The sequence below is a fragment of the Mauremys reevesii genome, linkage group 19, assembly GCF_016161935.1.
Source record: "Mauremys reevesii isolate NIE-2019 linkage group 19, ASM1616193v1, whole genome shotgun sequence".
Taxonomy (NCBI): domain Eukaryota; kingdom Metazoa; phylum Chordata; order Testudines; family Geoemydidae; genus Mauremys; species Mauremys reevesii.
The window spans coordinates 22448237-22472410 of NC_052641.1; the positions used below are offsets into that span (position 1 = coordinate 22448237).

The 24174-nt window shown below is 41.3% G+C and overlaps 2 protein-coding genes across 5 annotated transcripts in view; one reads left to right on the forward strand and one right to left on the reverse strand.

Moving 5' to 3' along the window:
- Nucleotides 1-1378: 1378 nt before the first annotated feature.
- ZBTB26 (zinc finger and BTB domain containing 26) lies at nt 1379-5604 on the reverse strand. 4 transcript variants are annotated; one of them, XM_039506163.1, is made up of 3 exons: nt 5360-5604; nt 4598-4683; nt 1379-3245 (listed from the first exon to the last, which is right to left on the reverse strand). In XM_039506163.1, exon 3 carries the CDS (start codon nt 3233-3235, stop codon nt 1916-1918), a length of 1320 nt encoding a protein of 439 aa, XP_039362097.1. In that variant the 5' UTR covers nt 3236-3245; nt 4598-4683; nt 5360-5604; the 3' UTR covers nt 1379-1915. The 4 variants fall into 4 exon arrangements, with proteins under 4 accessions (XP_039362097.1, XP_039362098.1, XP_039362101.1 ...); XM_039506164.1 differs by lacking the exon at nt 5360-5604 and adding an exon at nt 4936-5326; XM_039506167.1 differs by lacking the exons at nt 4598-4683; nt 5360-5604 and adding an exon at nt 4936-5327.
- The window catches only part of RABGAP1 (RAB GTPase activating protein 1), a 117016-nt gene continuing 98434 nt past the window's right edge, over nt 5593-24174 (forward strand). Inside the window, exons 1-3 of the mRNA XM_039506161.1 lie at nt 5593-5739; nt 15199-15398; nt 22318-22552. Coding sequence (XP_039362095.1) covers nt 15249-15398; nt 22318-22552 — 385 coding nt within the window. The 5' untranslated portion in view covers nt 5593-5739; nt 15199-15248. The remainder of the gene's footprint in view (nt 5740-15198; nt 15399-22317; nt 22553-24174) is intronic.

The window sequence follows — 24174 nt, forward strand, 5'->3', positions numbered from 1 at the left end:
CATTTAAGAACTATGATCACATCCCCCCATCAGTCTTCTTTTCTAAAAAGACTAAACATGCCCTTTTTAGGTCAGGTTTTCTAAACCTTCTATAAATTTGTTGCTCTCCTGTTCTCCTCATCTTTCCTAAAGTGAGATGCTCAGAACTGAACATAGTACTCCAACAGAGGCCTCATCACTGCTGAGTAAAGTGGGACAATTACCTCCTGTGTGTTACATACGGGACTCCTGTTAATACACCGCAGAATATTTACCTTTTTCATAACTGCATCACATTGTTGATTCGTTACATTTGTGATCCACTACAACTACTGGATCATTTTCAATAGTATAAACTCACAGCCAGTTATTCCCAGTTTTATATTTGTACTTTTGATTTTTTATTCCTAAGTTTACACTTGACTTTACTCGATTTCATCTTGTTGATTTCAGACCAATTCGGCAAGATCATTTTGAATTCTGATTTGATCCTCCAAAGTGCTAACAATCCCTGCCAGTTTGGTGGTAATCCTCACATTTAAAAAGCACATTCTACACTATATTATCCAAGTCATTAATGAAAATATTGAGTAGTACTGGATGCAAGACAGACTCTTGCAGGACCCCACTAGATAATGCCTCCCAGTTGACAGCTACTATTGATAACTATTCTTTGAATACAGTCTTTCCACCAGTTATGCACCCACCTTACAGTAACTTCGTCTAGACCATGTTTCCTTAGTTTTCTTATGAAAAAAATCATGAGAGTCTAAGTCAAAAGCCTTACTGAAAATCAAGATGCTGGGGGTGGGGAATACATCTACTGCTTTCCCTCTACCCCCTAGGACAGTAACCCTGTCAATTAAGGAAATTAGTTTGGTTTGGCATGACATAGATTTTTGAGAAGTCCTCACTGGGTATTATTTATTCTCTTATTGTCCTCTACATGCTTGTTGTAACTCAAGTTGTTGCATCCCCAGAGAGTTACTAGCTTTAGCATCAACATCACTTAACTTTCAAACTCCCTCCCTCCCAACTAGCTAGCTAGAATTTAAAGCACCACTTAACTTGAGCTAGAGAATTGTGTGTGTGGATGGGAATTGAGCTAGGGGTAGCATTAGTTATTATCTGAGTTAATTATGCTGTGAAAGCACACCCTCAGTAGCCCTACATCAACAAATAAGTCATACCCTGACCCTAGGAAATCAGCCTCATATTCTAAAAATTTATTTTCTTTACAAACAGTACCATGTAATCTACCTGAGCCACCTAGATCATTCAGGGCTTTAGCTCTTTATAAACATACATCCATGTTAATAATCCTGAAAGTTGGTATTGGTTGGGGTAGGGCTGATTAGCAGAGAAAATTCAATTACATAGTTTAAAAGGGACAAAAAAGTGACACATGGAAAAAAGTATTTAATTTTAACTTTAGGGATTTGGGTAAGATTGGAAGGCAAATAACTGAAGTTTTAACAGATAAATTAGCAGTTGAACTACATAACTCTCAGTCATCCAGTGCTTTTTGAAAAAGTCAGGTTTTATCTCATAGACTCATCTTCTCTGTTGTTTCTTCTATCTGCCCAGACATACACAGGTCCTTAACTGTACAGCACATAGTTTAAATTGATGACTGCCCACAGCAAGAGTTCTTCAAAAGGTGACAGTCCCATGTCTCCAAATCAGATTAAATGATCCGAAATGTAACACATCCAAAATTTAACCCCATGCTCACCCGTAGGGACAGACAGAAACCGTGTATGAGGATTATTAGTCATAGAAAATGACAAGACTAGAATGAAGGCTGACAACTTGCTAGGTTTTGTAATTCATTCTATACACAACCTTTCAGGTCATACCATCTGCTTTGGTGAAGGCCCAAATCCAACCTTTTGTTCCTTTCTTCATGATGCCTACAAAGGGCTGCTTGGAATGCTTAATTGACACAGGTGCTATCGCTCCTTAAATTGAGCACAGCCTGAGCCAATTTCCCTGCATCCAGTATCTGGCTTGCATCAGCTTGTTGACAGACCTTACTGTCTGTAGCAGTGCTACAGCTGAAAGAATCAAAGTCCACTGTTATATCTTGAACATTTCTTTCATTGGCATTGTCAAAACTATTTTTTCCATGTAACTGTTTAAGGTGTTTCCTCAGAACAGGTTTATGTGCAAAGACCATGTCACAATAGTTACATTTATGAGGCTTGTCTCCACTGTGCAGATTGAGATGGTCCTGTAAAGAACATTTCTGAGAGAAAGTTTTCCCACAGATCTTACACTGAAAAGGTTTGATCCCTGCATGCACTCTCATGTGTCGGTGGAGATTGCCTTTCTGAGTGAACGTCTTACCACACAGCAGACACATGAACAGTTTATGCATTTTTAAATGATTAGCATAGTTTTCCAGGTGCCGGAATACTCTGGTACACTTGGGACACTGGTGGTGCCATTGGAGACCTTTGTCTATACCTCTGTTGTTAGGACCAAACATGTCTTTAGAGGCCATGATGAAATTGTCACTGCCAGCATAAGAAAGGGCATAGTTGTGGAGATGATTTTGTTCTATTTCACTCGTTCTGTTTTCCACAGTGGAATTGATTAAAAAGTGCTGAGGCTCTGATGAATGTAAAGCAGTTTGTTCAGAAGAAATAAACTGGGTTTGATCTTTTTTATTTCTAACCTCAGACACCTCCCCAATAGACTCCACCTTGACAATCTGAATGTCACTATCTTCCATGTCCATACTGTCTTCTGAGGTTTGAATACATAGTGAATCCTGTTGCAGAGAGTCCTCATCTCCTTGGTGTTCTTTCAACTCAGAAGAATCGCTTTGCTGTTCACAATCCTCCTTGCTCTCCAATGGCTTCTTAGGTTTTATAAACTTCCAGAGAGCCTGTGTACATCGTTCCACAATGTGGCTCATCTGAAGAAAGCTTGCAGCAGTCAAGTAATTTACCAGCTCCATCTCAGGAAACTCCAGAATGCCACTGTAGCAGGACAAAAGCAACTGCCTCCCCACTTCTGAACTCTGCAGAATGGAGATTTTAACCTCTCTGGAGTCATTCAACAAAAACTGATCTCTTAAAAAGGGGGAGCCTGCAGCAAACACAATTTTATGCCCATGGACCTCAACATTGTCAATGTGAACTACGACATCACAAAACTTATTTTCTTCCCTCAGTTTGTTCATTTTTTGTAACATTGAATCTCCATAATTGTCAAACTTGAAGTGAAGGATATCTGATCTTTCGGACATTTTGGCAAATCTAAAGAACAAAAGCAAACAAAAATAAAGAAACAGTATACGAGGAAACTAATGGATGTAATCATGCAAATTAAAAAGGGGCCAATGGTGCAGGTTAAACATACATATTTTACAAAATATTTTCTTATGTTAATAAAAACACCCAAGACTATTAAAAATGAAAGAATTTTAAAAGTTAACTTTACTTTGAATATCTTAATGATGTTTACTTTTTCACATTTCACTCAACTTGGACAGTGAAAGCAACCTAATCAATTTCTAGTCTATTTCATATTCTAATCCACATGCAGTAGTATAATGTTGCAATGTCCCCAACACTACAGAAGAATGTTTATTTAAAATATTATAGTTATATAGATACACTATTTCTTTGGAATTTAAAATAAAACCATATAAATATTTCTACTGGTTTAAACTTTTGTAAAAGCTTGCTTTCGTATTAACAAAAACTAAGTTTTTGACCCTTCGATGTCCCTTTAGTTTTTTAGCAATTGTTTTGCTTTAAAGCATGTTACACTGAAGCACCTGTCAGAGAGAACAGTGTAATATTAAACCAAGCTTCTTAACATTCATGTACTTAATAGGAGAAATATGGTCTATGAATCAAACTAAGAAAAATAGTTAAAATTCTTCCACCCTCAACACCTCCTGCTCGCCTGGTGGTATTTCTAAATAAAATACAGCCTGTTACACATCTGAAATGCGCAGAATTCTAGTACTGAACTTCATTTTTTAGACCAGATATAGTCACAATGGAAGTGATTGGGATCTCATTCATCTTTATGCATTTGTCCAATGTCCATTATCGAGCACTGAAGCAAGTATTTTTATTTTGAGGGCTTTTAAGGGTGAGAAATAAAGTCAAACTGCTAGATAGCCCTGTTCTCTCCCATTCACCACCTAATAAGCAGTTGCACCAGAGAACACTTTCTCACAGGAAACACACTGCTTCCTAAACTGTAATTACTTTTAGGTGTCTATTAATGCTTGAAGGGAAAATTCCTCATTGTTAGAAAAATGATATTCCAGAAACAATACCCCACAAAGATTTCCATCATACCCTTCAAGTAATTTGACCTACACAAGTAGATGTTCAGACTGTAAATGTAAATTCCAGATCTGGGTATCCTCCAGTTTTGTATTCTTGGCTAGCCTGAGACGGGAGGGAGAAAGCTCTCTGCATCTTTCTGAGTCCTACATGTTATTTCCACTCAATATCATGCATCACAGCCATCATCCTTCCAGCTGACAGGCAGACTGACTCCTATTCAAAACAGGTTAGGTCTAACAGAGGAGTCGTACTTCTCCAGTTTAGTTCAACAGAGACATTTCAAAATTAACTACATATGGTACCTTAGTTTTCTTGTTCAAGCATCACAGAGAAGGTTTCTGCAAATTGCTCAATATGTTACCAGTTTAAAAGATTCTGGATGAATTACCTAAGGAAAGAGAAGAAAAGCCATGGTTAGTCAAAGGCTTATTTGCCTTACAACTTTAAAATGTCTTTAAAGAAAGAAGAATTATTTGAAAGTAATTAACTGTTTACAGGTCCACACTACTATACGTGTGTTTTTTAAATATTTTTCCAATTCTGAGGAAGAACAGTGTTGGAAGACTACTGGGGGTTAGTCAGAATTCCTCTCCAATTTATAAAATACTAGGCCTTCAAAGGGCCAAAAACACCTGCCTACCTGCATTTGGCTCCATCCTTTGTGGCTTTGAAACCAGTAACAAAGGTAACATCATTTTATTCCCCTTCTCATCCTCTCTTGGGTGGCTGCACCTTGCTCTTACAAGTAATTTCAGCTGATGAGCTATTAGAGCTTTCCTCGTTTTTACTTTATGTAATTCCACAACATAAAAGGAAGAAACCTGACCAGCCCAGTGGCCATCTAGACCAGCGTCCTGGGTCTGACACTCACACTATCAGCTGCTAGAGGGAAAAGCGAAAAGCCCCATAGATGACAGTTATGGGATTATTCACTCACATAGAAAGTCACTTCCTCGACCCCCTTGGCTCAGGGGTTGGTCCATGACCCTGAGGAAAAATGGTCTAAAAATCCACCCTTAACAAGAGGGGTGAAGTGCTACACTCCCCCCAGGCTCCCCACTCACCTCCTTACTCCTCACGCTACCCCCGCCTGCCTCCTTCTCTCCCTAGCCGCCCCCACGGTGTCCCCTCCCCGCAAGGTTGGGAAGGGGCCACTCTCCGGATCCGGCCCCGGGCGGAGGCGTTGGCCGGAGGACACCGGAACCGGAAGTACCCTCCAAAAATCTTCTTCCGGGGCTCCTGCCCCTGCCCGGTTTCTTCACGAACCCACCGCGAGCCGCCGCGGCCGCTGCCGGAGCAGCCGCCGCCGGGGCCCCGGAAGTGCATCTTCCTCTGACCCGGAAGACTCTCCCTGTCCCGCCCCCTCCCCTCCGGCCTGGGTCACGTGGTGGGGGCGGCGGCGGCGGCCGAGGCCCGGCCGGAGGAGGCAGCGGCGGTGGCTCGGGTAGGTCCGGTTCGTGTCGCCCCCGGGGTTGTGTGGTGGGAGGGGCCAGGTCAGACCCGCGCGTCTCTTCCGCATCTGGGGGTCTCCGGCCCCTGAGGCGCCCCGAGCCCTCCAGAGCCAGCGGCCCCGTGCCGAACGGCCGCCCCCCCCCCGGGCCTCAGCCTCGCCTTGCGGGCAGCCGCTGCCCAGGCCTGGTTCTGCCGGGGGTGGGCCCAGGCCGCGTAGCCCCGGTACACGGGTCCCCTCACCTGCACGGGGCCCGAGGGCCGAGCCCCCGCCGTGCTGTCAGGACCCGCACAGGGGGTGGCTTTGTTGCTGGGAGTTTCAAAAGGGGGAGGGAGGAAACGGCAGAGCCTGGAAGTATTGGGCTTGGCAGCCCGGCACATGCCATCCCGCGCAAGGTGCCTGCCCTGTGAAGCCCCTTAATGAGGTCCCCTGTGCAGTCTGCCGCATCCCCACTCTAGCTCCCGCTTCCCCCTCTCTGCAGAGTTCCGCTTTAGGCTGCTCTCTTGCACATTTTTTTAGCACCTGAGATCTCTGAGCACCGTTCTGTGTTGTGCATGAGACTAGATTTCTGTGGGGCCCTGGCTTGATCTCTGCACCCCTAACTCATCACGGGGCACGTGCACAATATTGGTAATAGTGCCTTACCATCATACTGAGTGTACTGCATGTGTAGAAAGTGTGTTATTCAGTCTCTAATCACGTGGCTAAATGCCAGACGGTTTTCACTGGAATGCGTGCATACAGTTCTCAGTCCCATCTATTTTCTGGCCAGATGTCCTCTTCCTGGCTACCCCTGGCTGTTTTCGTGCTGGATCTGTTTTGTTCTTAGTCACAGGATTGGTTTGATTGATAGGACAGTGTATTTTTCTCACTGTTTGTCACACTCAAGCCTCTGGACCACTTTTGCTTGAACTTTACAAAAACTCTTGGGTGGATATACAGCCTGCAAAATCTGGAAGGGCTGAAAGTTGGTGTTTGTAATAGAAACACGTGCAGTGTTAATTATAGCTGTCACTAGCTTTCAAGCTATTGATACCCTTATTGCATGTTCTGCATAGGGACAGCGGTGCATGCAAAGCGGTGGGAGAACAGCAGTGAGGCAATATGATCTAGAAGTGGGTAGAGACCCACCTGTCCCTTCAGATATGAGGTGGCTGCACCTGAGATGCTTCACACATGGCTTGTGTGCTGAATATTGTGATGGGTGACATGGACATATAAATAGATAGTGTCACTATATGCCGAGGAATCCAGCATGCATGGGACAATTGTTGCCCATACATGTTAACGGGTGTGGGGATTGGAGGCATAAGATGGCACTTGCTAAAAAATGTAGTTTCTAATAATAGTATTCTGTCCTCCTCTGCATATTTCAGGCAGCATTTTAAAAGTTTCTGATAGTAACTAGTTGAGCCTAGTTAACTGCTGAGATAATAGTGCTTAGAAACCAAAGTGATAGTCTTTCACTCTTTCCCATTTTGTTGGTTATACTCCAACTGTCCAAACAGGTATGCATGTAACTTTTTGCACATGAATAATACTATTGCGTTCAGTGGCACTACTCACATGAGTAAAGTTACTCACATGCTATATATTTTAGGGACTTTTGTTAATTTCCCCTTGTGTAATAGTCACCCAAACAACAAGAGAAGGAAATATATTTTTAAAGAGAATGCATTTGTAAAATTAAAAAAATTGCCAGGAGACTCAGATGCAATTGCAGTTCAGTTGAAAGTGACTAGATGTCAAATTGATATTGTTCCCTTAACCATAAGTCCATTCTTTCTAAATCTCTGTTGCCAGACAGTGCTGAGCTTATCTTCATGAGTACTGAGTTCTGTCAACAAAATAACCAAATTCCATTTTCAAATCTTCATGCTCTGGGACTGTATCGATCATTGCTTGTCCGATATCACATTGATGCTAGAATCTGGCACTTTATTACTTCCCCTTCATTTGATTTACATTCCAGTCTCAATCTTCCTCCTTTCCTTATCCCATTTGTTACCCCGTTTGTAAGTGCACATACTGTTTTAGACTTTTATGGTTTGGAATAGGTAGGTTCCAAGCACTGGTGATCCTAGTGTAGAGATTGAAAACAAATATCAATAAACAAGCACTATACTACCTTATATGTTTGAAAAATCTGGTAAAGTTTCAAATGAAATTGGACTTTGGTAGCTGTAGATTTTACAGTATTCACATTTGCAGTTTTGCATGTTGTAAATTAAGGTAGCATTAAAAGGTGAAAAATTAAAATGCAGGTGGTGCGAGGGGCAACAACTATGACTTTCTCATAGACTTTAAGGCCAGAAAGACCCATCATGATCATCTAGTCTGACCTCCTGCACATTGCAGGCCACAAACCTCACCCACTGAATCCTGTAATACGCCAGTAGCCACTGGCTGAGTTACTTGAAGTCCTCAAATCATGATTTAAAGTTACAGAGAATACACCATTTACACTAGTTTAAGCCAGCAAGTGACCTTGGCTCATGGTGCAGAAATACAAAGCTGGAGATCACATTCTGTCTAGGTATCTTGCTGCAAAAATACATAGGCTGGTCTGTATTCCCAAATTTGTTTCATCTGTAGGGATTTTATAGACAAAATTATACAATTGTTTGGACTCAGGAATTCTGTAAGACTTCTGGGCTACACTGTTGCAGAATGCCTCATTTCATGGAATTCTGCGGAACTGTTTAAATTTTATGGAAAACATGGTAACATCCACAATGATCCTTATGTTCCTGCTTAACATTAGAAGGTCAAGGCCCTGACCAGACTTGTATAGATATACAGTGAACAGATTAGCTGACAGTTAGGCATGAGAATTTCCTTCTGCTTTCCAAGTCCAGCTGCAGACAGTTTTTAGTAGCATGTATCATATGAAACTGTTAAGGTCGTTGCTGCTGCTTGAAGGTTTCAGATTATATTTTCAAAGAGCCATGCTGGACCAATAAATGTAACTATACATTTCTGTTTGAATCCCCAGTGAATTATGTAAGCTGTATAAATACACACTGCACCCTTATAAGGGTCACTCTAACCTGTGGCTGGAGTACTTTATCTTCCATGCTAACTGCTTCTCTGTACTTACGGATCTATGTCCTATGTCTGCCTGTAAAGGGTGACCTGTAGATGTGCACAATGGTATTGGAATGTCATTCAGGTTCGTGAGACTAGACTCTTTGCAGTGAACTCATTTCAGTGACATTCTTTTGCTGCTCTGGATAAGGCAGTGTCAGCGTTTCTTTTATAAACCACTGTTTCCCTGGGCCTACAGTCTGTCTCCGTGGTTGGAGAAATTGCTTTGTGCTGGAGCCTGACATAAGCATTTTGTCCCGAGCACATTTTCTAGATTAAAAATAAAATCCCTATGGAATCAGCTATATTGATAATCCTTAACAGGTTTATATTGATAATCCTTAACAGGTATTAAGGTTGTGTTAGCTTGAACTCTTTTATGTTTTTTCTGATACCTGGCTTTGTGGGTGATTCAATCACCTTCCTGAGATCTCTGCTTGTCATGCTTCTCTCTTTCATGAAAATCACAGGGGTAGGGGAATTTGAAGAAACTTAATCTTAAAATGAATATCCTGTTTTCATTTGGCCCTTGAAGTCAGATTGACCTAGAGGAGGGGCCCAATGGGAAAACTACACCATTTTATGGCCATGATACTCCTTTGAGAACAATCCTTTACAAGGAGCTAAAAAATTAGGAGTACAATTATTCTTTGTTTCCTTGAAGCAAGAGGGGTTTAGTTGCTTCATTTCCATATAGAATCATAGGACTGGAAGGGACCTTGAGAGATCATCTAGTCCAGTCCCCTGCACTCATGGCAGGACTAAGTATTATCTAGACCAGGGGTCCCCAACGCAGTGCCCACGAGCGCCATGGCGCCCGCTGGGGCATCTAAATGCACCCGCGTCCTGGCCAGTGGTCGAGCATTTGCCAAAATGCTGCCAAATTTTGACGGATGCTCGACTGCCGCCACGGTCCAAAGATTGGGGACCACTGATCTAGACCATTCTTGACAGGTGTTTGTCTAACCTGCTCTTAAAAATCTCCAATGATGGAGATTCCACAACCTCCCTAGGCAATTTATTCCAGTGGTTAACCACCCTGACAATTAGGAAGGTTTTCGTAATGTCCAACCGAAACCTCCCTTGCTGCAATTTAATCCCATTGATGCTTGTCCGATCTTCAGAGGTTAAGAAGAACAATTCTTCTCCCTCCTCCTTGTAACGACCTTTTATGTACTTGGAAATGGTTATCATGTCAGTTCTCAGTCTTCTCTTTTCCAGACTAAACAAACCCAATTTTTTCAATCTTCCCTCACGATGGTCATGTTTTCTAGACCTTTAATCATTTTTGTTGCTCTTCTCTGGACTTTCTCCGATTTGTCCACATCTTTCCTGAAATGTGGCACCCAGAACTGGACACAATACTCCAGCTGAGTCCTAACCAGCACAGAGTAGAGCAGAATGAAAAGTAAAAATCAAAAGCAAACAAAAAAGGACCCATCAATTATAAAGGAGCCTTGTGGGATGTGATTCTCCTAGACATTCTCCCTCCTTTACTGGAGAACCTGTGACCTGAAGATCCAGATTCTGTGGGGCAATTTCTGGTGTCTTAGGAGTTACCCATTCTGTTTTTGAAAATTTACTTTTTATTGGTGTTGAAATTAACCCCATAATAACAAGCTTAGGGACACTGTCGGTATTCAGAGTTGTCACGGGGAGGGCTCCGAGCTGTGATGTGGCACATAATCTGAGATTTGTGCTAGGTGGGGACCTTCTCTCCTAAACCTCTCAACAGTGAGACTGGAAACCATAATGGCTACACTGCATCTGAGAGTGAGCCTCCAGCCTGGATCTTCAGACTCATGCTAGCAGGTCTTGTGCTAGTGTTCTAAAAATAGATGCGTAGGTGTTGCGGCTTGGGCTCTGAAGCCAGGTGTATGATGTGGGTTTGAGAGATTGAGCTCCAGCCCAAGCCATGACATCAAAACAATGTCCACACAGCTACTTTTAGAGCATTGGTGCGAGCTCTGCTACCACCAGTCTGGGGACCTGGGCTTGAGAGGCTCACTCCCAGATGCAGGGTATACATGTCCTGAGTTTCTTAGACAAGCTGCAAGCATCATAGCTAGAGTGTTGTCCCTACTGCTGTGTTTTCTTGCTCTCTGATTCTGAGAGATTCATGGTGCTGCCTGCCGCCTCTAATTGTATTGCACATTTTTGATGTGAGTTCTTTTAGACTGGCACCTATTTTAGTGAGCTCATAGACTTCCTATTCCGCAGCCATCCAGAGTCCTCTGGTTCAGGTAAAGTGTCCAGTGGATGCTCTACAGGGAGCCTTCTGATCTAAAGTAACTCTTGATCTTGATCATTATTGCTCTTTCTCATTCAATTATGGCAGCTATGCTTCTTTCTTTTCTCAGCATCGATGGTCAGATAAAAATTCTAACACTTTTTAACAATTGATAAAATTCCTTCAAGGAATTTCTCTGAATTGAAAATCTGATCTTTTCTATATGTAGAACACAGATTTTTGCTTGTCAAGTTATTTGTGAGAGGCCAATAATTTACATTAATATTGCACATTAAAGCCTCTTGCTTTGGGCCAGATCCTGCTACCCTTTCTTGTGCAGAGTAGTAACTTTCTCAAACTTGGTCCCATTGAGACTGCTTGCAGAGCAAGGTATCACTCAGTGTATGGGTGGGAAAATCAGACTCATTTGGATCTCTTATTGTTGCACTGTAAGTGTGGTATTGAGACATTCCTGTAGCGGATAAATTTAGCCAATCACACACATTCCCTGATTATTGTGTGTGATGCCTGTTTGAAGAGTAGAGAGCATGTGAAATCACAGCATACTTTCTTTTTTTAAAGTGAATTTAGTGCTCATGAAAGGTGCCAGATTGTCAGACTTTGAAAATAGATTAAATTTAGCACTTCAAGCTAGACATACTGTACCAAAATAAATTGCTAAACTGCTCCTTACCTTATCTTAATGGCTGCTAATAAAGCCAGCTCTTCTACTCCTGTTGCCTTCAGAAGTGTAGATATTCATTCACACTTTCATTTGCAAAGTATTGGTAAAATATTTTAAAAGAAGGTTTTGAGGGCTTATTTTTATTTTGCATTTTGTTAATAATTTAGTTATTTTCGGATGAGCTGCCAATTTTGTAGGTGGTGTAGAAATGAGTCTCATAATAGATTTGTACTTGGAATTCAGAAATGATTACTAATAACCATTTACTATTTATTACTGGTTTCATACCCTGTATTCCTTGTTGGGTATAAAATGAAAGAATGTTGGACTTTCAACTTTTTAAACTGATGGACTCAGCTTGAAGCTGACCCTGGAATTTTGATGTCAGAAACAAAAAGCAAAGACAGGCTTTTTAACCTTGTGGCCAGTGATACAAACACAGCAGAGGAAACTCAGAAATAAGGCAAATTGTATTGCTCAGATAGAGGCGGAAAGGCTTTAAAGGTAATAAAGGAATCTTTTCATCAGGTGATGCTAAATTTGATGTCATCCTTCCTGGGCATAGGTGAGAATAGTATTGAGATGGTTTATCAGAAAGCCCGTGGCAGTAATCCTTTGGTATTTGCTGGCATCCTGAGATAATACAGCTGAAATGAGACTTTTACTCCGTTCATTGCTTCTCTCTGTTTGCTTGTCACTCATAAAGTGCTTTCCTCAGATCTGCATCTCTGTGCTGCTCAGCTCTCCCTGTTATATCTACTGCTGTTAGAGCATGGTCATCTGCACTGCCCTCAGCTTCATTTTTAAGATGCTGTTTGAAAAGTCTGCAAGTCTCAGTCTGGAGCGAGACTGCTTAGATCATGGTGGAAGATTGTAAACTGGGACCGATTATCTCTGTGGGCCACAACCTGTCTTAAAGACAGGTGGTTGCTGTCCACTTTATGTAAATAAAGCACACTCCTTGGGCTTCTGACGGGATCAGTGGAGCCCCTTAGTTGGGCAAATTTTGGAGATCATCTGGGCTTGAGAGTATTTTCAAGTACTTGCTCCAAACCTACTATTGTGTAGAGCAGCAGGAAAACATTGCACATGAGCAGATAAAATTAGGGGGGATAGTAGGGCCAATGTGGGCCAGAAGAGAGGAATAAACTTTTATGGTTTTGTCCAGAAGTAGTGTCCTTTGTGTAAAGTGTGGCTTCTAAGAACAAGGGTCACTCTGATATACTACATCCTCAAGCCTTCCTAGACATGGTGATGGATGTGATATTCCAATTGATCTTTCATGTCTTACTGTTACAATCTTCCTTAAATTTACACTGTACCCTCAGTTCAGTGACAAGGCAGAGTCATAAGTGGCAGTTTTATTAATTACTTGGCAGTAGTAGGTTGGGTAGAGTTCAATAAATTCTAACTTGGTTTAAGAAAAATCAAACCCAGAAGCCTTTGTGGGAAAACGCAAGGCCTTTGCCATGTACTGAAAAAACGGCAACTGTCTTCTAGGCTGCTATATGCAGCCTTTTTATACGTTAGTATGAAATTGTCTGAATATGACAAGTGTAGGATGTTGCATTTTTAAAGAATTTCTTGCTTCTCAAAGGAGAATCACACAATGCTCCTTCCTTCAGTCACTTTCACGACTCAGTTTCTGTCTGCATGTCTGCTTTGCACTCAGAGAGAAGGTTTCATAAGAGGTTAAGAGCAATTGTATAGTCCATTTGTGAAAAAATAGAAGGCAATATATTTGCACGAGTTGGGGCAGTAAAAGTTTATGGTGAAGTTATATTACTCTAATCTCAGATGTTCCTTGCACTGGAGGAGAAAATCAGTCTCCGAGTAAGGAGTAGTCATCTGGCTGTATTGAGTCCTAGTGTGCAGCCAGCCCATTGGTGGAGTGGGCTAGGACTGTTGCCTGCAATACAATTCCCATTCATCAGGCAGGATGATTCATAGATTCCAAGGCCAGAAGGGATCATTTTAATCATTTAGTGTGACCTTCTCTATAAGACAGACTATAGAACTTGCCCAAAATAATTCCTTTTGAACTAACACACTTCTTAAATCCAATCTTGATTTAAAATTGCCTTTGATGGAGAATCCACCATGACCCTTGGTAAATTGTTCCAATTGTTAATTACCCTCACTGTTAAAAATTCATGCCTAAAATGATGCTGAAAATCCATCCAACATTAATTCCAAAGTACCTCCAGTGCATGGCTTATGGACTTTGTAGGGCACCAAGCCAAAAAGCAATCCTCTCAGGTGGTTGTGTATCCTTTGTGTACCCACTCTGTGCACTTCAAAAAATGTATCTGGGCCAAACTGTCTCATTGTTTGGCTGCTATTTTGGCAGCCAAGTGAGGTCAGTTACCTACAGGACAAAGGGCACAATTCAAATGGGAAAAAAAAATCAGGTTTGGTCATCCTTTGGAGTCAGTAAAGACCAGGACTCTTGTGATGAGCATGTAATCGGGACTTACTAAGGAATTTGGCCCTGGCATTCTATTTTTAGCCAGGGGTTCTAAGAACCTTTGATGTTGGAGATGTGTAGTTGAACTCCACCTTGTGTTCCCTTTATCTAAAGTATATCTCAATGCCAGTTCTTGTGACTTTTTTTAACCTATCTGTTGGCTCTGACTTGCAGCACTGAACCAACCTATGCTGTTCTTCCTGTTTCTTGGTAGGGTGTCCAGAGCTGATTCTTATAATACAAAAATGTCAGTACAGATGCATAAAATATTGCTGAGCTCAGGGGTCCATTGTGTCTCAAGTACAGCATATCGAGTTAAATCATATAATGTTGAGATTATTCGTGAGTCGAATTTCATGATTGGCGTGTCCTGATATTTACAAAACCCTAGCGTGATATTTGCATGAACATAGGTGAAGGGAAGGCCAGGTTATCTATGACTAGGTTTATAGTTGGAAGTATGCTGGCCCTAAAATAATGTTTTTCATCACCAGGTATAGCACATACTCCATGAGCCTGTTTTACACTACAGACAGTACTGTGTCTGGGATTTAGTTACAACTCTCATTTGGCAGTGTAGACAAGATCTTAACCATGTTCCTTAAAAAGATGAACTTAAGCACTGCTTGGGAGTATGATTTTAGGCCCCATCTACACTGCACAATGAAAGTGTTATATCCAGGTCCTCAGATGTGAATCTGCTTGTACTGTAGATGGGCCTTCACTGGGAAAAGTGATTGTGAAACACTTCAAAATATAACTGTTTTGTGATCTATAGAAACCAGTGCAGCACTTTCAGAGTAAAGAGTTCCACAGCAAATTGAAAAGCCAGGACCGTGAGTGCACATTGATGTACTGAGATCTGTTACTTAGCTATGCAGTCAGATGTGTTGATCTTTAATAGTCATCGAGTTTCTGAAAAGAAACATTTGAGCTTCAAGCACAAACTTCTATATAAGTATTTTTATGATTTTTGTTTTTCAGGAGTATATAAAATTTAATCTCATTCATGAGTCGAACTTCCTTTTTAAGTCATGGATGACAAAGTCTCTGTTGGAAAAATCAGTGTGTCTTCAGACTCAGTATCCACTCTTAACAGTGAAGATTTTGTCTTGGTTTCCAGGCAAGGGGATGAAACTCCATCTACAAATAATGGTAGTGATGATGAAAAAACAGGACTGAAGGTAAGAATCCATAACCTGAGTTCATTCTTTCTTCTAACCCAAATTAACCATAAAAGAGCTTAAAGAGGGACTTGTGTTATTGAAAACTTGAAAGAAGAGAGAACTTATTCAAGAATCAATGTCCTTTGCTGATATTTTTTGAATTACATCTGCTGTCATTGTAGATGATATTTATGTTTAGAATAAGTGCTGTCACCATCACTACTTGGTTTTTCATTTTGCCGAATCCTTCACTGGAGTTGTCACCCAGTGTTTGGGATGAAACAATCGTAAATTATGATTTTCAGACAGTTAGAATTACAACTTCACTGCAGCTTTCAGGGGAGAAAGCCCTTGTTAATGCACATATGTCATCAGTTTGCCCATTGGTTCTACTATGTACTGAAGTTTCTCAATGTGAAACGTTCTCTTTAAGAAATTTGGAAGTAGCCTGAAACCTAACACCCATGACATGTAACATGGACCTCAGAACACAGGCCTAGGAGCAAGTTATGTGAACTCTGTGGGCATTGACCTCATTGTTTCACTTCTGGGATTGCTATCCTGGAAAAAGACCCTCAGGGATTTTTGGAGGTTGTTTCCCCGTGTTATGCACTTAGGTTTCCTTTATGCTAGACAGCCTTTCACTGGCCTTAAAACGTGGTGATAGAAATATGATGGGAATTCTAAACTCTTGCACCTGTAGCTGTATTTTCATATACACCTCTACCCTGATATAACACAACCCGATATAACATGAATTCGGATAGAACATGGCAAAGCAGCGCTCCGGGGTGGGGCAGGGCTGCACGCTCCGGTGGATCAAAGCAAGTTCGATATAACGTGGTTTCACCTATAATGCGGTAAGATTTTTTTGGCTCCCAAGGACAGCGTTATAGCGGGGTAGAGGTATATTATAAAGTGGATCTTTTCCAGGGCTGATCTAAGTTAGAATGTTCTGTATGGAAGTTGAAGGAAAAATTATCTTGCCTGTGTAAGAGACCTTGAGACCTCAGGTCAGTTAGATCTGTCATGCAAAGAATGTCCAATCCAAATTTCAAATGGGGAGAGAAATCTTGTATTCCCTCCGTGGGACTGTTTTCTTCTTTGCTGCTAGAAGCTGGAAGGTTGAACAAAGACTTCACTGCAGATTTCCTGATGCCTTTCCACAGCTTTCTTATATCTCCAGCTGCTCTACTTGGCTTTCTTGAATTCCTTTCTGATCTCTATGTACTAGTCATTTAATGGATGCATGATTATAGATGACACAACAGACAGCCTTCAGTGGAAGAACAGTTCTTTTTTCTTAAGAACTTTTTCATCTGGTGAAAAATTTGATTTATGTAATTGTATTGCAACTGCAGAAGATTCAGCAACAATTCCCCTTGCAAAGGAATAGTCTGCAAAATAATATAAACAAGTGAGACTTCCTTGAATGATCCACAGGGTTCTGTCCAGAAATTTAACTCCAAAAGAGGAATAGTAGCCTCACTTGTCTGAGTAACTACTGAGTCTTAGAATTTCAGCACACCGCGCAGAAGATGTCCTTGTCTTAAGAATAGTAATGTGAGAGGCAGCTGATCAGTTTCCTAAACTATTGAGGGTTATCTGAGTCTACAGAAGAGAGAAGACTATGAGAGTCCATTCCACTCTGTTAGTGCCAAATAACATTTGGAGATGTGAAATGGCTCATTCTGAAGCAAGTGTCACTTCAAGGTTGAGATGGTTGGATTCCTAATGCAGTTGTAATGATTACCCAGCTATGGGTGTTCAATACTTTTGGACTTTCAGGACGCACATGTATCTTTAGTTTAGTAACATTTGGGCTTGTATTATCAAACAAAATTATGCTGTTTCCTGATCTGGAACTAAACATTACAATAGTTTTGTTGGGTTTCATGAGTAAACTTCAGCATGAATTCCCAGGTGAAGGCTGGGTACAGTTGTTGAACAAAATGAATCACCTTGAACCTTTCCTTTTGTATTCTGTCTTTTGAGAGAGCATGCTGTTTCTTTATAACTGCAATCTGAATGATTAATGGAAACATTATACCTTAGTTAATGCAAGTAGGTGCCCAGTTCAAAGTCATTCCTGCAGGAATTTCTTTAGTTAACCCCCTCCTTTCTGCATAAGGAGACAACAAACTGTCACTGGAAATGGAAGGTATTGTAGCTGCCTTTAGAAATGGAAATCAATTGCTTGTTGTCAGTGGACTAAAGAGAAATGAAAACTAGAAGGATAACTCCAGTGTCTTGATGGGGAACAGTCCTGTCCACTGCCTCCATAAAATGGACTTTGCTTTCCAGGAGCCAGTTCCACTGTGTTAGTTGGCTGTTTATCTGTGGAACTTGAAATCTAGGTTCAGGAGGAGGCAGTTAACACTGTGTTGGGCACTTTATATATATCTTATCTAGATGCATGGCAGCAGCACATGGAAATTGACTTTAAAAAAAAAAAAAAAAAGATCCCAAGTAGGGATTGCCCAGATTGTATGTGTCAGAGGCAGAAATGGGGAGAAGACTTTTCTCAGGGATAAAGAACTGTTTAAGGATGTATGACTAATCTAATTTGTTTGTATCTGCTCTAAGTTCAGCTGCCATCATGTTGCCACCAAAGGAGGCAAAAACTTGAATTGATCAAAAAAAAATCTGAATGGCATTGAGTTTGAGATTGTTGTTCTAGCTCTGTAATTCTAGAACTGCAGTTCGTGGATCTTATTTCCCTTGCTTCCTCACATGCATCCTGCTGAATTTTAAGCTTGTTTGCGCGCTCTGTTTGGTGAACTGCATAAGATACATACTGAGCCTGAGGCGCTCTTCATCTTGTGTTCCTTTGATATAGACTTCTGTCTGAGCTAATAGCCATTTTTGTTTCTTTGTAAAAATTTGTATAAAATCCAGCAAGATACATTTGCTCCTGAAAATGTTGTCATTTTCTGTAGCTGTTCATAACTATTAACTTTTTTTGCTTTTTATATGTGCTGACGTACATGGTTCACACAATTTAAAGGGGTGCTTTCACTGAGTGTATGCCAAAAATGCCACCCAACAGCTGTTTCTGCTGTCAACACTTTCCCCCTTGTCACTTTGCTTGTGTGAGCTGGCAGTTGGCAGGAATTGAATTTACAAAAATCCCATTCCTGGCACACACTCTGTAGAATGGGTATCTTGTAATAGCACAGTACATGAGCTCTCAGAGAGCAGAGAAGGCTGGTGGGGTGTGTGCATATGCAGGGGGTAGATAAAATATAAAAATTACTCTTGGATTGTTTTGGGTATAGGTAATGGTAGCCCACATAAATCGGTTTTGTGGTGCTGCAACATCTTATAGTTAACGATTTTGGGATCATGCTGGGCTCCAGTTTTTGTTAAAATGAGAGAAAGCATCTGTCCTGAACAGACAGACAGACATTTACCAGATCATTAATCTCTTTACCTTTCCCTTCTGCACCCCCACTTCTGTCAGGGTTCAGAGGCTGCCTCTTACTGATCATTTGTGTGTTCCCAGCAAACTTACAGAACTGTTACATCTTAAATGACCCCCACTGTTCCTAGAACATGGCTCACTAGTAGCATCATTGAATGACTGTCTTCCTGTCCTTGGCTCCCATTTGCCTCTAAGGCAGTGTTGTTGTTTTTCCTCTTGGCCCCTGGACAGCATGTTTGTTGTATTTACCACATAGGGGTTTTTGAATGCAGCTGTGAGAGTCCCACCCTGTGTCCAGGTTTCAAGTGTATTGATGTTTCTTGTTCCATTTTTTAAATCGTAGTCTGGAATGAGGAGCACAGGTATCTCCTTGGCTTTTGTTTGCTTTACCTTCTGTGACCGTTCATAGCCAGCCACAAGTTACTGAGGTTTCTAAGGCCATACGTCTCTGTGAGGTGGTTTCTTTCCTTTGCTGCAGGAAAATGAGCAGGATAAAATGCAAGAAACCTTGAAACCGTACTGAAAATCTCCTCCTCTCTGTGAGTGATTCCACAGCATCGGCAACCTGACTGTGGGCACGCCAGGGGGGTTTTCTCCTGGCCTGGACTTTACAATAACACTCATTAGATTCTTCCTGCTTTCAGTTTCATGTGCTCTGCGTTGCTTTTATTGCTGATTTGTTTCACTCCTCGTGTACCATCTGCTGGGGCAGTGGTTTTCAGCCTGTGGTCCGGGGACTCCTGGGGGTCCACAGACTATGTCTAAGGCAGTGGTTCCAGGCCTCTTGCAGCCCAATCAGCGCACAGCTTCGGCCCATGTGATATTCTTTGGGCCATACAGGTAATATATATATTGTGTTGTGGGCCAACTCCACACACAGAGAGCTGCATATACCGCCCACAGTGGTAAATAAGTTGACCTCTGGTCAAAGGGGTCTGCGAAAGGTGACTATGAAAATAAAGTTTCAGATTCCAGAAAAGGAGGTCCGCAGACCACAGGTTGAATTTCCAAAGAGGTCTGCACCTCCACATGAAATATTAGGGGTCTGCACATGAGAAAAGGATGAAAACCACCGTGCTATGGAAAGCTGGAGCTTTCGCCCTCTTAGGTCACTGGTTTGGCTGCGGCCCAGGTCACTAACAATGGAAATTTATCATTGGAAGGGTATTCAGTGGCGTATGTAAAATGCTGTGTACGTCTCGGGTCAGTGACCAGTGAACAGGTAGTCAGGTCACAAATGAGGCCAACGCCACCACAGTTGGCACTAGTTAGGCCCCTTTGGCAGGCTCAGCATTGAGGTCAAGGATTGAATGAGCCGTTCAGGCATAAGGCACAGTGTGTGGAAAGCTTAGCCTGCCACTGCATGTGTTTCACCTGCGCTGTAGATAGAGAACTTCAGTACAGCGTTGTCAAAGAGATGCCTTTGATCAGAACCAAATTCACTTTAAATAATGTAGAGGGGGAAGAGCAGTTGATTTTCATTTTTGTTTTCCATGTGTGACAAATGGCTAAGAAATCAAGAAACTGTTTAAACCCTAAGCAGCTGGTCACTATACAAGTTGAGGTTTTCAGACATAGATGTAATATTTATTTTTGTGTTTTGTGGGGATCATAGGGTGAAGGTGTGGAAAGTCTGGGGAAGGTATTAGACATGGTTGAGATTTCTCCACTTTTCTCTATTGAATTTAAGTGTTTGAAATTTGGAGATGGGTTGGGGGTGAGGATTGATCCTTGAAAGCCTGCAGCTGCTGTGTCAGAATTACAGCTCAACGGGGAATAACTTTGAGTGATATGAGAGAGCCAGTAACAAGGTGAATATCTCCTGCTGGGAATTTTATTGTAATTTTCTTTAGAGGGCATGTACCATGTAGACTCATATGAACATCCACGTAACAAGGTATTGTCAGTTCATATTTTTTCTTGCTCTCATAGTAGATTTAATTTCAAGGCTCTAATTGTAATATGTGAAGCTCTCCTGGTACCTGATTCAGTGTATTATTTTAACAGTCTTACCTGGACTGTAGGTTGACTTAGTTACTGTTTGAATCTGAGGACCTAGGCCATTGCTTCAAAAGCTTTCAGCATAAATTGATTTTCCTCTAAGATACATTGGTTATGGTGCAGATAGAATTATATACTTCCTTATGTAAGTGGTGTTCTGGGCAGACTTCTGTGTGCATTGAGTCTTTCTCCATGCTTTACTGTCTAGTGTCCAAGCAAAAAGGAGAGGAGTAGAACAGGAACTAATTCCAGATTCTTTTTTCTGGATAAGATTTTTTTAAAAAATTCTAACAAAAAAGGACTAATAAAAGGTGCTAGGGATCTGATATAACTGAACTAGCCAGGACCCTCTAGCTTATGTGCAGTGTCTTACATCAGTATCTTAAAAAAAGATGGATGTGATAGAGAAATGGGGTACAACGCCAGCAGGATAAGGATGGCTACCAACAAATTAAGTGATAGAACATTAGTAAATTTCGTTGGCTTCCACTTGGCAAAATGCTTTCAAGATGCTTTCTGCATCTCCTTTGTCTGTTCTACGGTATTTGAGATACACTTACCACTTCGATATCTAAATACCATTGTGGCAGGTAGGGGTATTGTTGGGTAAATTACGTAATGAGTTCCTGAAGTGTGAAGTTTTAGACATTTTGGAAGCACAGCTGTATAGGACACCAACACTTACACCTTGTGCCTCATAATGCGCCTCTGTTCTATTCCCTCATTCCATAGAGCTCCTCTGTATCCCTATAGACATCAGAGCCAGCAGTGTTCCTCTTCCTTGGCTAGATTTTCAGTCTGTTTTAGCCACTGCAGAGTACTAAATGCTGGCTCCATCCTCTTACCACCTAAGGCTCTGATGTTGCACCATTTAAGTTGATGGAAGCTTTGCCATTGGCCTCAGTGGGTGCAGTGTCAGCAAGCAACACAACTATGTGCATTTAATACTTTGCCTAAATGGCTTCTGTTTCTGATGCCGAGGGTATAAATCTATTTCTGACTCCCCTCTCCTGAGCCCTCTTCCTATGTAATCTCATTATTTTATCAGTAGACAGAGGTCTTTTCCTCCTTATGAACAGCATAGTGTATTTATCGAATATTAGGCACTTGCTGTTGGCCCTGAAGGCCTCCATAGAAGCCATAATAGTACTAACTTCCGTTAATACTTTCATTTGCATATACTTTATATGCTGTCTGACTAGTTTTGGAGAACAATCCCCTCACTCTATTTTACCATGTCCAAGTAATTCCTGCTCTCAGATCTCTCTTTTTAAGATATATTGAAGTATTAAACAAGGCCAGCTTTGTTTCTGAAGAAGAGCACTCCTATACTAAATCTAGGGAAATCAGTTGCTGCATGTCTGGCTTTCATTTAAGTTGTGTGTGTTTAGATTGTGCAGTTGTGGCTGATGGCAAATCTGAATTTATGCTAGTTATTTTTTAATTCTTTATATGTGAGTTTTTCTTCAACTGAACAATCCTTTTTCCTTCCTGATTGTGTTTGACTCTTAGATTGTAGGGAATGGGAGTGAGCAGCAGCTGCAGAAGGAACTTGAAGATATATTGATGGATCCACCCATGGAAGACCTGTCCAGTGACCGGGAACATGGAGAAGAAAGCAGGACTGATGGAGAAGGGGAAGATCCCATCTTTCTTGAGGCGTCAGCATCCTCTACCATTAACCCGGTGTCGATGACAGGACTCCAGAAACCTGAGATGAGCCTGCCAGTGAAACCGACACAAGGAGGTTAGAAAATCTGGGGAGTACCTACTAGCGGCCATCAGAAGTTCTGGGTTTCTCTGCGTATGATGCACAATGTATGAAGCACTTGTCATGTCATCTGCTCATATAGTAGGATGGTATCAATAGTATAGTCAAATTTACTACTTCAGAAGTAAGTTAGCTACTCAAAACAATGTGCTGTAATGCAGATGAACAGGGTGAATGTATTGCATTCTTCTGGCTGCTTTCACCCAGAGGGATCCCAAAGTACTTCACCATCATATGTATGTTACCACTGAAATGCAGCTGCTTCTGGGGTGGAGGGCAAGAGACAGTTGGGGCACAGTGAGAGGAAAGGGAACTTTGTCTAAAGATACTTGATTAAAGCCCCTGTTCTTACCTTTTAAGACCCCATGACAATTTTGTATGGCAGAGCAGATGAGGCGAATTTTTAAAAAATGCTTAGGTGATTTGGATGCTTTTAAATTTTTTTAGCCAGGATCTTGTTTTTACGGTCTCGCCTGAAAAACGTACATGCATGTTGAAAAGTGTCTGATGCTCAACTTATTTGTCTACAGAGAATAAAGAGTGAAGATGCTCCATCTCATGGGCATTCATTCCTAAGGTTTAGGCTTATAAAATGTGTTTGCACAAAATTTGTGAATTCAGCAAATAGTTCTAAGAGCTAGCATGCTCTCACTCTCTCTCTGTTTCTCTTTTAAATGATCCCCAATAAAATCAAGCTTCCTTATTCTTATTTTTAGCTGCTAAATAGCATTAAAAGAATTTAAAAGTACACTTCTGATATCACTTTTCTGTCTGAGCAATGTTGTAGTTGCCAGAGGGATGTCATATGATTCCCATTAGGAGGGGAGGTAGCCCATGAGATTATTTAAGATATGGTTCAAACTATGGATAAAGTTTGGAAACCCCTGTCCTGAAGGAAAATGGTGGTTAGTTCACAGTGTGACCACGATGAGTGCTTTAAACGCGTGCTGTCTGTTAAATTGGTCCAATTAGAATGCCTGTGACTTTTACTGCCCTGGTGAAAATGAATGCATTCGGACAGTATGCTAGAGGGTACCCCCATGGAGAGAGCCAATCTTAAGAGCTTGGATAGCCCTGTGGCTCTTTCCATTTCTAATCACGGGCTTTCCATATTCCTTTTAGTCTGTCCTGGCTTTTTGTAATGTCTAGATGAAATTACTGTAAGGCGGTGCACAACTGGTTGAAAGACCATACTCAAAAAATAGTTATCAATGGCTTGCTGTCAGACTGGGAGGGCTTATCTAGTGGAGTCCCACAAGTGTCAGTCCTGGATCTGGTACTGTTAATATTTTCATTAATATCTTGGCTAGTGAAGTGGAGACTATGCTTATAAAATTTACAAGTGAGACCAACCTGGGAAGAGTTGCAAGCACTTCGGAGAACAGGATTAGAATTTGAAAGGACCATGACAAATAAAAAAATTGGTCTGAATTCAACAAGATGAAATTCAGTAAAGAGAAGTATAAAGTACTTAGAAAGGAAAAATCAAATGCACAACTACAAAATGAAGGATAATAGCTAGGCAGTAGTACTGCTAAAAAGAGTTGGGGGGTTATAGTGGATCTCAAATTGAATGTAAGTCAGCAATGTGATGCAGC